At 35.7% G+C, this 13,503-nt stretch overlaps 1 protein-coding gene across 1 annotated transcript; it reads right to left on the bottom strand.

The window, feature by feature from the left end:
- Positions 1 to 1,496: 1,496 nt before the first annotated feature.
- On the bottom strand, positions 1,497 to 5,529 carry LOC100244988 (probable arabinosyltransferase ARAD1). The gene is made up of 3 exons (XM_002284894.5): positions 5,195 to 5,529; positions 3,464 to 4,980; positions 1,497 to 2,331 (listed from the first exon to the last, which is right to left on the bottom strand). The coding sequence occupies exons 2-3, from the start codon at positions 4,436 to 4,438 to the stop codon at positions 1,810 to 1,812; spliced, it is 1,497 nt and encodes a 498-aa protein (XP_002284930.2). The 5' UTR covers positions 4,439 to 4,980; positions 5,195 to 5,529; the 3' UTR covers positions 1,497 to 1,809.
- Between the last annotated feature and the right edge of the window lie 7,974 nt (positions 5,530 to 13,503).

Raw genomic sequence — 13,503 nt, 5'->3', positions numbered from 1 at the left:
TTCCCCACCCTAACCCCCCAACATCTCTACTTTAAACGGTTTTCTTGCTACTGTTGCATTCTCAATTTCTCAGCTGGCTTATGCCTTTGTTTCTCCTAGCCAAGCCACTTATTTCTATAAATTTGATTTTACCCTTTTCATTTCAAACACTAACTCCATTTTCTCAGTAACCAAAAGGGATTCTATGTTATATAAATCACATGTCCTGAACTTTTCTGATTCAATAAAATGTCTAGCAGATGCTCACTTAAAAATAAAATTCAATGGAGCTGCTGATGGCAGCTGGGGCTGAATGGTTGGATGGCAAGACTGGGTTGGTCTTTGTTTGGTAAAAAAGAGCAATGCAAATTATGCAGATGTAGGGGAACCAATGAAAAGATACTTGGCTTCCCAAGGGTGGTGTTCCAACTTTTATTCAAACCTGTCAAGAGTCTTCTTAAACAGCCTTTTTATTGCTTCTATAGCAGGCTTATGATTGAGATGAATCTGAAACTTCTCTACATGTTTTGGGCCCCTATTATGCTTTTATGCTTTTTAGCCTTCCAAATCCCATAAAAGATAAAAACCTCTACAGGAATGACTAAGGCATAGAGGCATACAAGGATTGGAGTCTCAGACTTGCTACTTATTCTCTCATCATTAGTACTGAAAACAAGAGGTGCCCTCTCTCTTCCTCTTGTTTTTGCAGTGTGGAGGCATGGCTTCTTCTGCCTATAGGGTGGTGATCCTTGTTATATTTGTTGGGTTTCTTGCTGTTCAACCAGAAAAGGTCTATGCACTGAGAAGCATAGACCTTGCTCTCAGATGGCACAGTGGGCATGTGCTATTCCTAAAGAACTCGCGTATTCTACTGGCTGTAGCCACAAAGGAGCTGCACACAAAGCCGAGTTTGGCGCCTGCACCTTCAATAATGGTTGATCCTAATCAATCAAGCAAAAGAAGAGTTCGAAGAGGATCAGACCCTATACACAACAGATGTTGATATGCTGTAACTGCTGCAACTTCAGAAGGTGAGGGAGGCTGCTGTTCAGCAATGGAATAGATGGCTCCTGCCCATCCCTAATGCAAAGAAACACAGAGGGTGCTGGGAATTCTGTGTTTCCTCAGCAGTTTTTCAATATGGGTTAGTTGGATTTCTATATTTCTTAGTTTTAAGTTCAAAGCGTTCTGCTTAAAACAGAGCCAAAGAATAGTTGCTAAAGCCCATCAGTAAGCCAGCATCTTCCCCATGTTGTATAAATTTAGAACCCAACAAATAGCAGAATAGTTTTTGAGGATGACGACTGGCTCCATATACAAAATATAGTGCATTCTGTTGTTTTTCCCTATGATGAAAAAGATTTATATCTTGCTATTACAAATTTGCAATCACATACTCCTCTTTGCATCATTTTGCATGCCTTTAAAGGTTAAAACAATCCTGTGCGATAAAATTTTAATCAAGATTTCTTCTGTAAGTGCAATCTTTAAGTGCTTGGTTAATTTGCCTGATGGTATAGCACAAAAAAGGAATAGGCTGAAATACTATTCAATTGAAAGCACAACCCCATATCATCTTCCCTCATCCTATTTTTTCTTACCAAAAGAAATTAATAGAAACCTCTGAAACCACAACACTTTTCTGTGTAAAAACTAGACTACAAGAAAAATCTCCAATTTATGAGTATGACTAGAAGTAGCTAATACAGAGCCATGCATCTCTTAACAAAACTCAGCTTCTGTCCTTACTTGGAATTGACAACCAGCCCAATCAGATACAGAATTTGGGGACAGGAAGTATCTCAATCTTTCAAGTGGGCAGTTGTCATCTCAATTCCTCTTTAGCAGAATCTGAGATCTGCGGTATCTATTCTTCCTGTGGAGTTTGTTTTGAATTGAAGATATCTTGCGTGAAACTGCCCCCCAAATCATATCCACAGCATCACCTGCCTGAGATGGATATTGATATTCAAAGTGGTGAGCAATCTCCTTTAATCTCTCCCACATTTTGGTCCACTTCTCTCTCTTGATTCCCCTAAGAAGATTCAGTAGGAACCCATTTTTTACAGCATCAGATGCACGGACAAATATGCAGAACTCAGAGTAATCCAAAACATCTTCAAATGGTAGCTCAATTTCATCACTTATTATGACAGGAACACAATGGCTCACAATGGCATCAAAGAGGCGATTTGAGGATGGGGTGTCTCCAGCAATATTCAAGCAGAATTTGGATGATGCCATCCCTTCACTTGCACCGTTGATCCCATTCCCTCGAACGCTACCAAACGTGAAATGTACATCTTTCTCATCTCTGAGAAGATAATATAGTTCCTGGCGTATAGCTCCTCCCTAAAATAAATCCAAACACAACAAATTAGAATGATCGACTTGGTACAAAATATCATTTGGAAAATTTGAAAGCAACAGATTTAGTCCAAAGATAATTTGGGCAAAAAACAAACCGATAGAAAGGAAACATAGCATCTGATTCTTCATGAGTTCATTTTGTCTATTGAAACATACAAAATTAGTTTATTGTTCACGTGCGCTTTGCTTTTTCTTCCTAAAATGGGATCGCTTTCAAGATTTCAGTACAAGATACTTTCAATTATCATATCAGTTTTGGTTCTGGGCCCATTTTAAAGAACGGATTTGTTCTTTCAGACAACATAAAAATAAAGGGGAATGATTCAATTTCATAGTGGTTTGAACACCTATAAGATGCCAAATATTTTAAGGATGGAAGTATGGTTGGTATTTCCATATATCATACTCCTTTATGAGCTTGTACCAGAATGTACAGGTGAGGGTATATTTTGAACCATGTATATACTGGAGATCCTATTTAAATTTTCTAAACCAAATTTGAAACAATTAAATGATTCTAACTATCTTAGAAATGAGGTTCTTCTAGATGAACTAGGAAAAAGACGGGTGTATATACCATATGAGTGCAAATTCAATCTATGTTTCAATGTTTACAAGAAAAAACCCCCCTTCTGTTTTTCCTAAAAAAGAACTTTTTGAACCTAAAAGGGCGAGGATATATCCAAGGAAGGATATGGCTCTAAAAAGAATTAATGGCAAGGAAGCATTCATGCAGCCAACACAAATAGTTGGATGTTGGATGGAGGCTAAGTTGAGTTAACAATGACAAAAATTTATGAAAAGGGATAGCTTGAATGGCGATTAATAGACAGGGCTTGCAATCATGTTGTCTATTCAGTTTCTCTGCTTGTAATTCATGACAAAGTCTTAATAAAAGGGGAAGATGGATTGAACACTTCCATCTTTTAAATTGCAGGAACTAGAGAGTCTGAATCACATTAAATCAGAACATCACGAGCTATTCAGCATTTAGGTCATTGTATTATCTGAATTCATACTAACCAATTTTGCAAAGGAAGCAAAGCTCCAAAGTTAACATCACAAAACTAATTTCCAATTGATTAATGATAATGGGAGAAGTTGAGGAACTTACATCTTTTCTATAAATTGCCCCTTGAAAATACACTAATAGGGGACGCCCCTCAAATGTGGCTGAATCTGCCACAGGATTGCTCCTCAGAACATGCTTGTAAGGGGCGATCACATCCTTGTCAATATTTGCTATTTCAACCGGGTACCTTCCAAAATCTGCAAGCACAAACATGGCAGAACCTAGCTTCTTTCTTGCATCCAACATGCTATTTGGATGGTGAGCTACAATTAGATGGTTCTTCCCACCCAATTGCTTCCATTCATCCTGACCCATTAAAAAATTCACCAATTTATCCTGCAACATCTTGTTAACACTAACTTTTTCCTTTCCATGAAGCCTAGAATGCCTGTTGTAGCTCAGAGATGAAAAGAATGGCACAAAGATTATATCTGCTTGACTTGAATTCTTCACTCTGATTGCACTGCAAGGTCTAACTATATTCGGAGTATCAGATGATAGAAGATCAAGGGTTAGCCAATACTCTATACTGTGCTGTAAATTCAATCCACCTGGATATGATGGGATTCGACCTGGATTACTAACATTTGGCCATATCTGATTTGCCTTTCCTGTCCAACCCAATAATCCAAAATGAAATTCAGGAGGCAAGTCATACATAAATGCCCGAAGGTGAGCTTGATTTGGGTCACAACCCTTCCTTCTACCTTGCCCTAAAGCATCCATTTTCTTGCTTGCATTGGAAATTTGACAACTCCCCTCTCTTCCCATGGGTCTTTTACTATCAACAGGTGAAGCTACGGAAGTAACGAAAGGAAGCTTAGTTTGTTCATTTTTTCCACTGGATTTGAAGTAAACTGATGTGCTATTAACAAGAATTAACTTGAAAACTGAATTGGGTATGAAAGAAGTATTGCTAAATTGAAGGAGGAACAAAGAAGAAAGGATCAGAAGGAACATGGAAATGGTTATTAGGCAGAAAAGAAACCTGGAGGGTAGCATGCTCTTTTCAGACATTGGCGAAATATAGGGAAAGCGAAACTTAGAGAGTTTAAAACTGCAGCAAATGCTACATTAAGAGAAGGAAGATAATCAAAGTATCCGTTTCTTTAGAAGCAGGGTACCCAGATTCTACAGAATAAAACAAAGGGTTTTAAGTTTCTTAATGAATTCATTGAGAAGATGATCATTGAAAAAAAAAAAGGGTTCAACTCCTACCCATTAACATGAGCAGCTTGATTTCCACAAAGAACACCAAAAGGGAACTACCCAATCTCCAGAATGAAAAGTAAACCCAGTGCCTGCTTTAAAAACCCCAGAGGGTTTTGGAAAATGATTTCAGGGGTATTTTTCCATACCAAGTTTCCCTACAAAAAAACAACCATCTCTGAGACTCTGACCACAGTAACCGGTCAATCCCAGATAAAAATTTCCTTTTCTAGAGCATGTTCATATATCGTGTTTTGCAAGCTTGCTCAATATGAATGGCTGAATTCCATATACTCTCAAAAACCATTAGCTTCTGTTCTTGGATTCGCCATCTAAGGGGTACAACCAATCTGCCAAGCAAACAAAAACAACAACGCTCAAAATAGTTATCTTTCAGCCCACAGAACACGCTTTTTGATTCATGAGCTGACTTCAACAAAAAGGAAATTCCAGAAAATTTGCCCAAAATTAAAAGGAACAAAATAAAATAAAAAATAATAAAAAATTTAAAAATATGGGCTTTCACAGTTTCTGATTTTCTGAAATGGGTCTAAGAGAACTTACAGGAAGAGCGCCTGATCAACTGGGGTTTTCAGATTCCATTCCCTGCTGATAATTTTTTTTGTTCTTTGGGACAGCAAAAAGGGTGGTGTGTCCTCACTGTGCTACAAATCATTCTATTCTACTGGATCGTCAGCTTCACTTAAGGCATTTAATTATCAGTATAATTGTAATTAATTAAGTATATATTCCTTTCGACTGCTCATGTGATGGAGAACAGAGAGGAGTAGATTCAAAGCACTTTTCTCATGCCCATTTTGAAACACTTTTTTGGCTTGGTGCACCCACTTTCCCAGGCCCCAAAAGCAAATGATTTTCTCGAGAAAATCTTTCTTGTATGCATAGCACCCAAATTGTGTGCCACAACACTTTGGAGTCCACAATCTGTCCGTCCGTCTCAACTTGGTGGGCCAGACAAAGATGATGATGGGATCCACTAGGACCATCAGATCATAATCAAACGTCCCAGCATGTTTCATGGGAGAGGTTCAACCTATAAAAGAAAAAAGGTCCACTTTGATGGTTGGCGCATGCAGAAGGTGAGCTTGCCACGTTTGAAAGTGTATTCTTAGAGGGAAAGCATCTCTGTTCAAACCACTTTCTAGATTTTTTTTTTTAAAGATTTTTATTTATTTATTTATATATGAAAATATATCATATTTTTTATAACTCTTAAGAAAAAAATAAATAAAATTTTATAAAATCAATTTTATTTACTTTCAATTAATTATCTACAAAAATTTATGATTTATTAATAATTTTATTTATTTTTTTGAAAAAAATCAGGAATTTTGGCAACAAAAAATGATTAAAATTTATTGTTGTTTTTAAAATTCATTTGAAAAATAATTTTAATTTTTTTTTGGATAAATTATTGACAAAATTTGAATTTATATCACAATCCTTTCTCCCTACCGGATTAAATTATTTTATATTTAATAAAAAATTTAAAATATCAATATTACCTTAAACTAAATTAAAAAATAAAATAAAAAATTTAAAATAATTAATAGTGCAAATAAATTATATTATTATTTTAAAATTTTTATATAAATGATGGTATATTGGATTTCTTGAATAGGTCAATTAGAGTATGGACGATTTTGAACGGGTCAAATTCCAATTATAATATAGTTTGACTTTTTTGTTTTTAATTTAAAAATTAATTAAAAAATATATCAATCATACCTAACCAGCCTCAAATTTTGACTAGTGCCTTAATTTTATTTTTGATTTTAAACTACGAATCACAGAGCTGTTGTTTTAGCAAATTTGAAAAAATGGTGGACAAATAGAATGTCAGGGTTTTTAGCAGATTTACGCAGGTTTCATGGGCTCATCGTTTTACGACTTGGGCCATGGGCCTGGGCTAGAAGACCAAGGGTTGCCATTTGGAGACAAGCCCAGGATAGTGTAGGCTCATCTCTAAACCTTGGTGGATTTGTTCTCATATGACCGGAATATGAGTGATCATAAAATAAACGGATATGACCGATGTTTTTGTCTTTATTTATTTATTTATTTTTTATTATATATATATATATATATATATATATATATATATATATATATATATATATATATATATGAATTGTTACTCAAAAACAAAATCGAGGACATAAAAATTGCTTTATTTGAATTATATTAATAAAAAATTGCCCATACGACCTCCATTCTTGCCTCATAATTAATCTAATTCTCAACCAAATTAAAATAATAAAATTTAAATTAGAAATAAAAAGTTAAAATTTGATACTCTTTCTCAGATGAAAAATCTAAAAATTAATGAATTAATTTCAATAATTAGCTAATGAACCATATATTTCAATCACAAATTCATAATCCAAATACATACTGTAAGTGCAAATTTAGAAAATTTTTAAACATTTTTTTTATTTACGAAACATTATTAAAAACTCGATTTATTATCTAATTATCAATTTTATAACTAATTATATAATTAATCATTATAAATTTTTTTATGATGATAATTGTGCTAGAGGATTTTCCAAATTGACTTTTGATGAATACAAAACAGAGATCAAGACTAACGTGTTTCCTCATTCGATTTAGAAAATTCCATCTTTTGACAGCCTATATACGCAATGGCAAACGTCTCCCTCGTTCCTTCTAGGAAATTTTCATCTTTTGAACAGTCTCATCAGCCCATATGCAAGGCCAAAAGTCTTCCTCATTCCTTCTAGAAAATTCCCTCTTTTGAAGACTCCCTCAACAGCTCATATGCAATGCTAAACGTCTTCCCCGTTTCTTTTAGAAGTTCTCTCAATCCAAAACGTGACCTCTACTCCTAAATGAAGCTCTAAACTTAATGGAAAATTCTCCTTCATTGGCTTTTTACTAACAGTCAAAATCAAGTAAAGTTTCAAGTTTTATTGATAATCTCAAAAGAAAACTCGAAGTACTTCTTGAAGAGATTCAAATGTTATGATGAAAAGGATCATTGAAGACTCAAGAGGTCGAGGAAAAATTGTAAAATAAATCTCATGGGTGCACTTAGGATTAAATAATTTTTTATGTACTTTTAATGCATTCATTCAAACCTTATTTTTCTTAAAAATAATCTTAATATCATATACTTAGACTTTTCCTAAGCTCATGTTCATGACACACAATTTAAGTCACTTGATATTGTTAAGTCAACCTTTGCAAGGTACTTTATGAAATTAAGGCTAATTTAATTAGGAAAATCACTCAAAAGAGGGAATGAACTAGGTTTTTGAAAAACTTTTCAAATCACTACAAAATTGATAAAAATAAGTACAAGTATAAAGAGATTGAGTTAGAGAGTAAACATAAATTTTATAGTGATTTGACACTCTTTGCCTATATTCACTCTCCTCAAACTTCAATTGAGTGAAAGTTCCACTATTCTTGAAATTTCAACCAAATTTCTAATGTCTTTATATTTGGATTCCGACTTCAATGAGTGTTTACACACTTCCTTTAAGTATTCACCAACTTGAAGCTTTCGATGCTCATAGTCTCACTTTGACAATGATGAAGGAAACTTTCAACCTAACTCAATAAATACTCAAATACATAAAAAAGACGAGGATGAATAACAAATGGTATGTTAGAGGATATGCAAGTGGAGAATTAATGCATCAAAGAGAAAATGACAACTTTTAAATAAAAAATAATAGGTTAGACAATTGATTGTAGGTGTTCTCTTTCTTATAAATGAAGTAGAGTTTTTTATTTATAGGTTTCCACTATCAGACATAAAAAATGTTGAAAAGTGGCCTTGTTCGATCAAGCTCCGATTCAATTGGTTGACTAGTCGTTGGGCATTAAACATAGTAGGTGATTGTTGGACCTCGATTGGGATGACCTACCCCTCAACCGAGAGAGATTTCACATTCGATCGAGAATGTAAAACTACTAGAAGAGTGAGAAGATTTTTTCTGCAACCCTCAACTAGTCCGCGACTGAGAAGATTTAATCGATCGGTTCCTTGATTGATTGAGTTGGTTAACTAGTTCCTTGATCGATTGAGTTGGTTAACTAGTTCGCTCGACCGATTCACCTATTTTGACTCAAAAACCTTTTTTTTATTTTAATTTCTCTCACTTCTAACACTTAGGCAAGATTTTTAAGTCCAATAAAGGATAAGTTTGAAGTAATCTATGTAAGGTTTAACTAAGATTACTTGAGTTTTAATGAAAATTTAATCTTCAATGAATAAACCGAGTTTTTAAAGATGCATGATTACTCATGCATTCACCTTACAAACAAATCCTAAGCTTGAACGGTCTTCATATTCTCTGAAACTTGCATCCTTTGATTCCTTGATGAGTATCTTGTCCTTCCAATTGAATTTCTCAATTAAAACTTGAAACTTATCTTGATTTAGAATCATTAGTATAATAACCATTATTTGTTATCATCAAAATATGGTTAGGAGAACCCTTGTGCTAACACACATGATATTGCTAAGTCAATCTTTCCCTAATCTTAACTTGTTATGCTAAGCAATGCTACATGATTTGATTAGCTACAATTGGTGAAGTTTTGCATTACATAAGAATGCTTTACAATGTTAGGAAACTCTCAACTTGCTTGGTGCCTTAGTCGAATAAGGTCATCTTCTATTTATAAGCACCCAATGAACTCTCTCAAACCCATTAAAGGTTCCTTATAACTTAAGAATTATCTGGAAAAGCCTACACAATGGCTATATACAAGCTATATGCAAGATTTGTTCAAAACTCTCTAGAATGCCCCATATTCTTCCCTTGTCTCCCATACTAGTGTAGATATGTATGGATATCTCTACGCTTCTTTGGAATTTTTCATACTCTTCCACTAGCAATCAAGTATAAGGCTCAAAGAAGTTCCAAAAGCTTCTTACTTTCCTATATAAGCTAAAGGGACGGTCATTTGAGCAAGTTGTAACATTAAGATCTTAAAAATGGATGAATACGCATTCTACCTCAAAACCTTGGGCTAAATTCTTTCAAAAATGCCTATAAAGGTTTTTGAATGAATTGTTGAAGCTTTTGGAAGGTTTGGACTAAAAAAAGAAGTCTTTTGAGTTGTTTTAAGCCTAGATGGTCAAGGGTACAATCAAGTTGCTCTAAAACTTTCGTATTCTAGAACCTTGGTGCTGTGAGTAAAGCTTTTACTTTCCCGATTAAGGACCGAGCGAGGCTTGTTCGAGAATTGGTTGAACCTTAAAAAAGATAAATGGTCACTTGTTGAGATCAATTTTCATTTTGTTCGTGATGAAGTTAATAGTGGCAACCTCTGTGTCTCTCATGTCTTCTCACAAGATTAGTCCTTTTTTTTTTTTTTTTTTTTTATAGATAAACACAGATAATTTATTAAAAGAAGGGAGCAAGAAGGCAACCCGAAGCATACAAGGAGTATACACGAGAAGCCCCACAACAAAAAATACAAGGAAGCATACACTCACCAACCCTCAGTTAGAACCCAACCAATCAACAAAATTAATTAAGGAGCGGAGTTCTCCATCTAAACAAGTCTTAGACCAAGAGAAAAGATTACAAACGAAGGAGTTTTTCAATCTTTGGATCGACAAAGCCTCATTATAAAAAACTATCATATTTCTTTCTTTCCAAATTGACCAAAATAAACAAAGGGGAGCTGCCCGCCAAGTCTTTCCACGCTTCTTGTCCACAAAGGAAGCGGACCAACTAAGGAGAGTGTCTCTAACCATAAGCGGAAGGACCCAATTAACCCCAAACAACGAAAACGCAAGATTCCACAACACCCTCGCCTTGGGGCAATGAATAAGGATGTGGTTTATTGTCTCCTCATCATCACAACACAAGAAGCACCTGTTTGCTATAATCTAGCCCCTCATTTTGAGTTGATCTTGGGTTAGCACCTTCCCCCAAGAAGCTTCCCAAGCAAAAAAACCCACCCTAGTAGGCACGCAAGGGCTCCATATGATTCTCCAAGGAAACGAGATTGCACCACTAGAATCAAGAGTATTGTAAAGGGATTTTACAGAGAAAATCCCATTCTTAGAAGCATTCCACAACACTTTATCCTCCATCCCAACAATAAGCCTCTTTCCTTGAAGGAACGAAATGAGACTAGCCACCACCTCCATCTCCCAATCATTAAATGGCCTAGAGAAACAAGGATACCATCCCCCATAGAATCCCAACAATCCGCTACCCACGCATCTTGAGAGACTGCAAAGACAAACAAAGAAGGAAAAACCTCACAAAGGGGAATGTTTCCACACCAAATGTCCTTCCAAAATTTCACTCTTCTACCATCCCCTACAGTGAAGGAAACGTTTTTAAACATCAGAATGCCTTCCTTTCTAATTTCCTTCCACAACCCCACCCCATAGCCTTCCCTAACCTCACGAGAGATCCACCCTCCTTCTTCCCCATACTTCCTACTGATAATAAGCTTCCAAAAAGACTTTCTTTCAACCGCAAAGCGCCAACTCCATTTACACAACAGGGCCCTATTGAGGATAGAAAAATTTCTAATCCCCAAACCACCCTTCATTTTATGAGAGCGAACCACATCCCACTTTACAAGATGAGGCCTCTTCTCCAACGCACCCCCACCCCAAAGGAAATCCCTTTGGATTTTCTCAAACCTCAATCTAACAACTCTTGGAATACGCATCAAGGACATAAGATAGATCGGCATGCTAGCCCCTATCACGCCAAGGATTGCTCTTATTATAGTCCAAGATTGGTGTGCCCACTCTTGGCATGATAGAGATAATTCTAGAAGATATTATTCTGAAGCACCAAATAAGGAAGAACATTCCAAAGAAAATTCTGGTGCAACAAGTATACCTCAAATAAAGGCTTAATCATTGTACATATCTTTTGTAATTACCATACACTAGAATTCTTTATAAAACACCAATTCAACCTTCATGATGTATTTTTAAACACAACATCAATAAGAATTTTCTGAGCTTTTCCTGTTCATGTCTGTAGGCCTCTGTATCTCTCCTTTTTATAAGCTCCTCCTCCCCTTAGAGGTACCTCCTCATTCACTTCCTCTATTGCTGTCGCGGGAGGTGATGCTTTCTTTTTCTTACCTTAGCCTTTTTATGCGAGTACCGTTGACCCATCCGGTAATTCTTCATAGTGCATACAATCAAGTGTGCTCTTATTGTAGGCATCATATAATGTCATGTATAACACCTCTGTTTCCATCCTCAGGTTCACTCCAAAAGCTTTCAAAACCTTAGTAATAAACCTTCCACAGGGAAGAAGTGCAGTCTTACTCTAACAACAGATCTTTATCTGTTGAATGATACTGTAACAAAAAATTTACTTACACGCCCCTCTAGCATGCTGTCAACCAAAAATGCCTTAAGGAATGAAACATCGTCATGTACACCGCCCTTGGAATGAATATATACCCTACCATATGGTGGAGCAACCTACAACTTAATGTAAGGTCTTCGACAGCTGGTTTGAAGGCATATGTAGAAATGGAAGTCTTTACATTCTCTCAACAGTATCCATGGGTGAGAAACTGTCTACCCCAACTGACTTCTTTGGCACCACTTGCTCATTATGTGAGAGTGGAGGCTTTTCAGGAATAAGTACGTTGCAGTTTCTTTTGTTTGATGGGCCTGAAATTGTTCCACTCATTGATGAATGCCAGAAAAGCATCCATGAATGCTGTGTTGTCCTTCACAGATTTGACAGATGTTTGCTTGTTATCGGCAGCAGCAGTTAAATTCAGTGGATCAAGTTCCTCCAGTAGGAGATTCTCAAAAACTGACCTCGGTCTTGAATCTATCTCTGAAATGCAAGAATATACATGGATCTTCCCTTCCCATATATTCCCTTCCCGTATATTGTCTCACCAGAAAAGCAGGAATAAAAAATGCCTAGAAAACTGAAGCTATGGATTGAGTAGTGTAAGATATTTGTGTATAAAGCACTGACCCCACTGCAAATTGGCATGGACAATGGTTGGATAACCATGAAACTAAGAATATTCTTATATTTGATTCCAATTATATCTCCATCTGAGTTGTATTGGGTTCACAGGGTTTGGACCCAAATAAGGCTTGGTATCAACACTCTGCTCTCATTTCAGATCAACTTCTTAAAATCCCATTTGCAACCAAAAAAAATTCCAAATGAAAAGATTCCTAATTTCTCGGTATGTCTTGTAAGAATGAGAGGAAGGATGATGGTTTACTTCTTTGGGCATAGTTTAATTTTCCTTTTTATGATCATTCAGGTTGTTTCCTCATTTTTCTTCTCTTTTCTTTACTGTAATTAGTGATGTTTTTTGGTTCTCATACCAAACCTCGTTATGCTGAACTAAGAGTTTCAAGAAACAGGATGGAATGTCCAAATGGTACGTTTGGTGGCTGAGAAATTTGAGGGAAAACAGAGTATTTGAAGCTTTGCTAGAAAACAGAGTACTTGAAAAAGTTTTACCCCCTTTCATCATTACTTGGTGTTCTTCTCCAACAAGTGTCTTATCCAGATTATTGCAGACAAATGAATGGAATTTCATCTTTAGTTCCCTTCAATTAGCAGATTTCTTCTCAAATCATTCTGGGTTTGAAAATTTGTCATTCTCTACCCTTCTTACCTCAGAACTTATGGTCTAATAATTCAATCATCTTTATTTTTGTTTTCTATCATGATCTGCATGTGCTATGCTTCTGGGCTCTCATTATTCCAAAAAACTTTGCATGAGAAGGGTATCTGCTTTTATTTCCTGTTCCATGCATGTCAATCAAACAAAGCCTAAAAGAAAAGGGGTGTTGAAACATTGGAGCTCTCAACTCTATCAGTTACGTACAGAGCAATCAAAAC

The sequence above is a fragment of the Vitis vinifera genome, chromosome 17 (genome assembly GCF_030704535.1).
Source record: "Vitis vinifera cultivar Pinot Noir 40024 chromosome 17, ASM3070453v1".
NCBI lineage: Eukaryota > Viridiplantae > Streptophyta > Magnoliopsida > Vitales > Vitaceae > Vitis > Vitis vinifera.
The sequence above is the reverse complement of the archived record's forward strand: the minus strand, read 5'-3'. Positions and strand labels throughout refer to the sequence as shown.

What these genes read in the sequence shown, in the direction of transcription:
- LOC100244988 (XM_002284894.5), bottom strand. Translation starts at nt 4,438, where the DNA reads ATGTCTGAAAAGAGCATGCTACCCTCCAGGTTTCTTTTCTGCCTAATA. An exon ending in GGGCAATTTATAGAAAAGAT is followed by an intron (nt 2,332 to 3,463) that starts GTAAGTTCCTCA and finishes GATTTATTTTAG; the next exon opens with GGAGGAGCTATACGCCAGGA.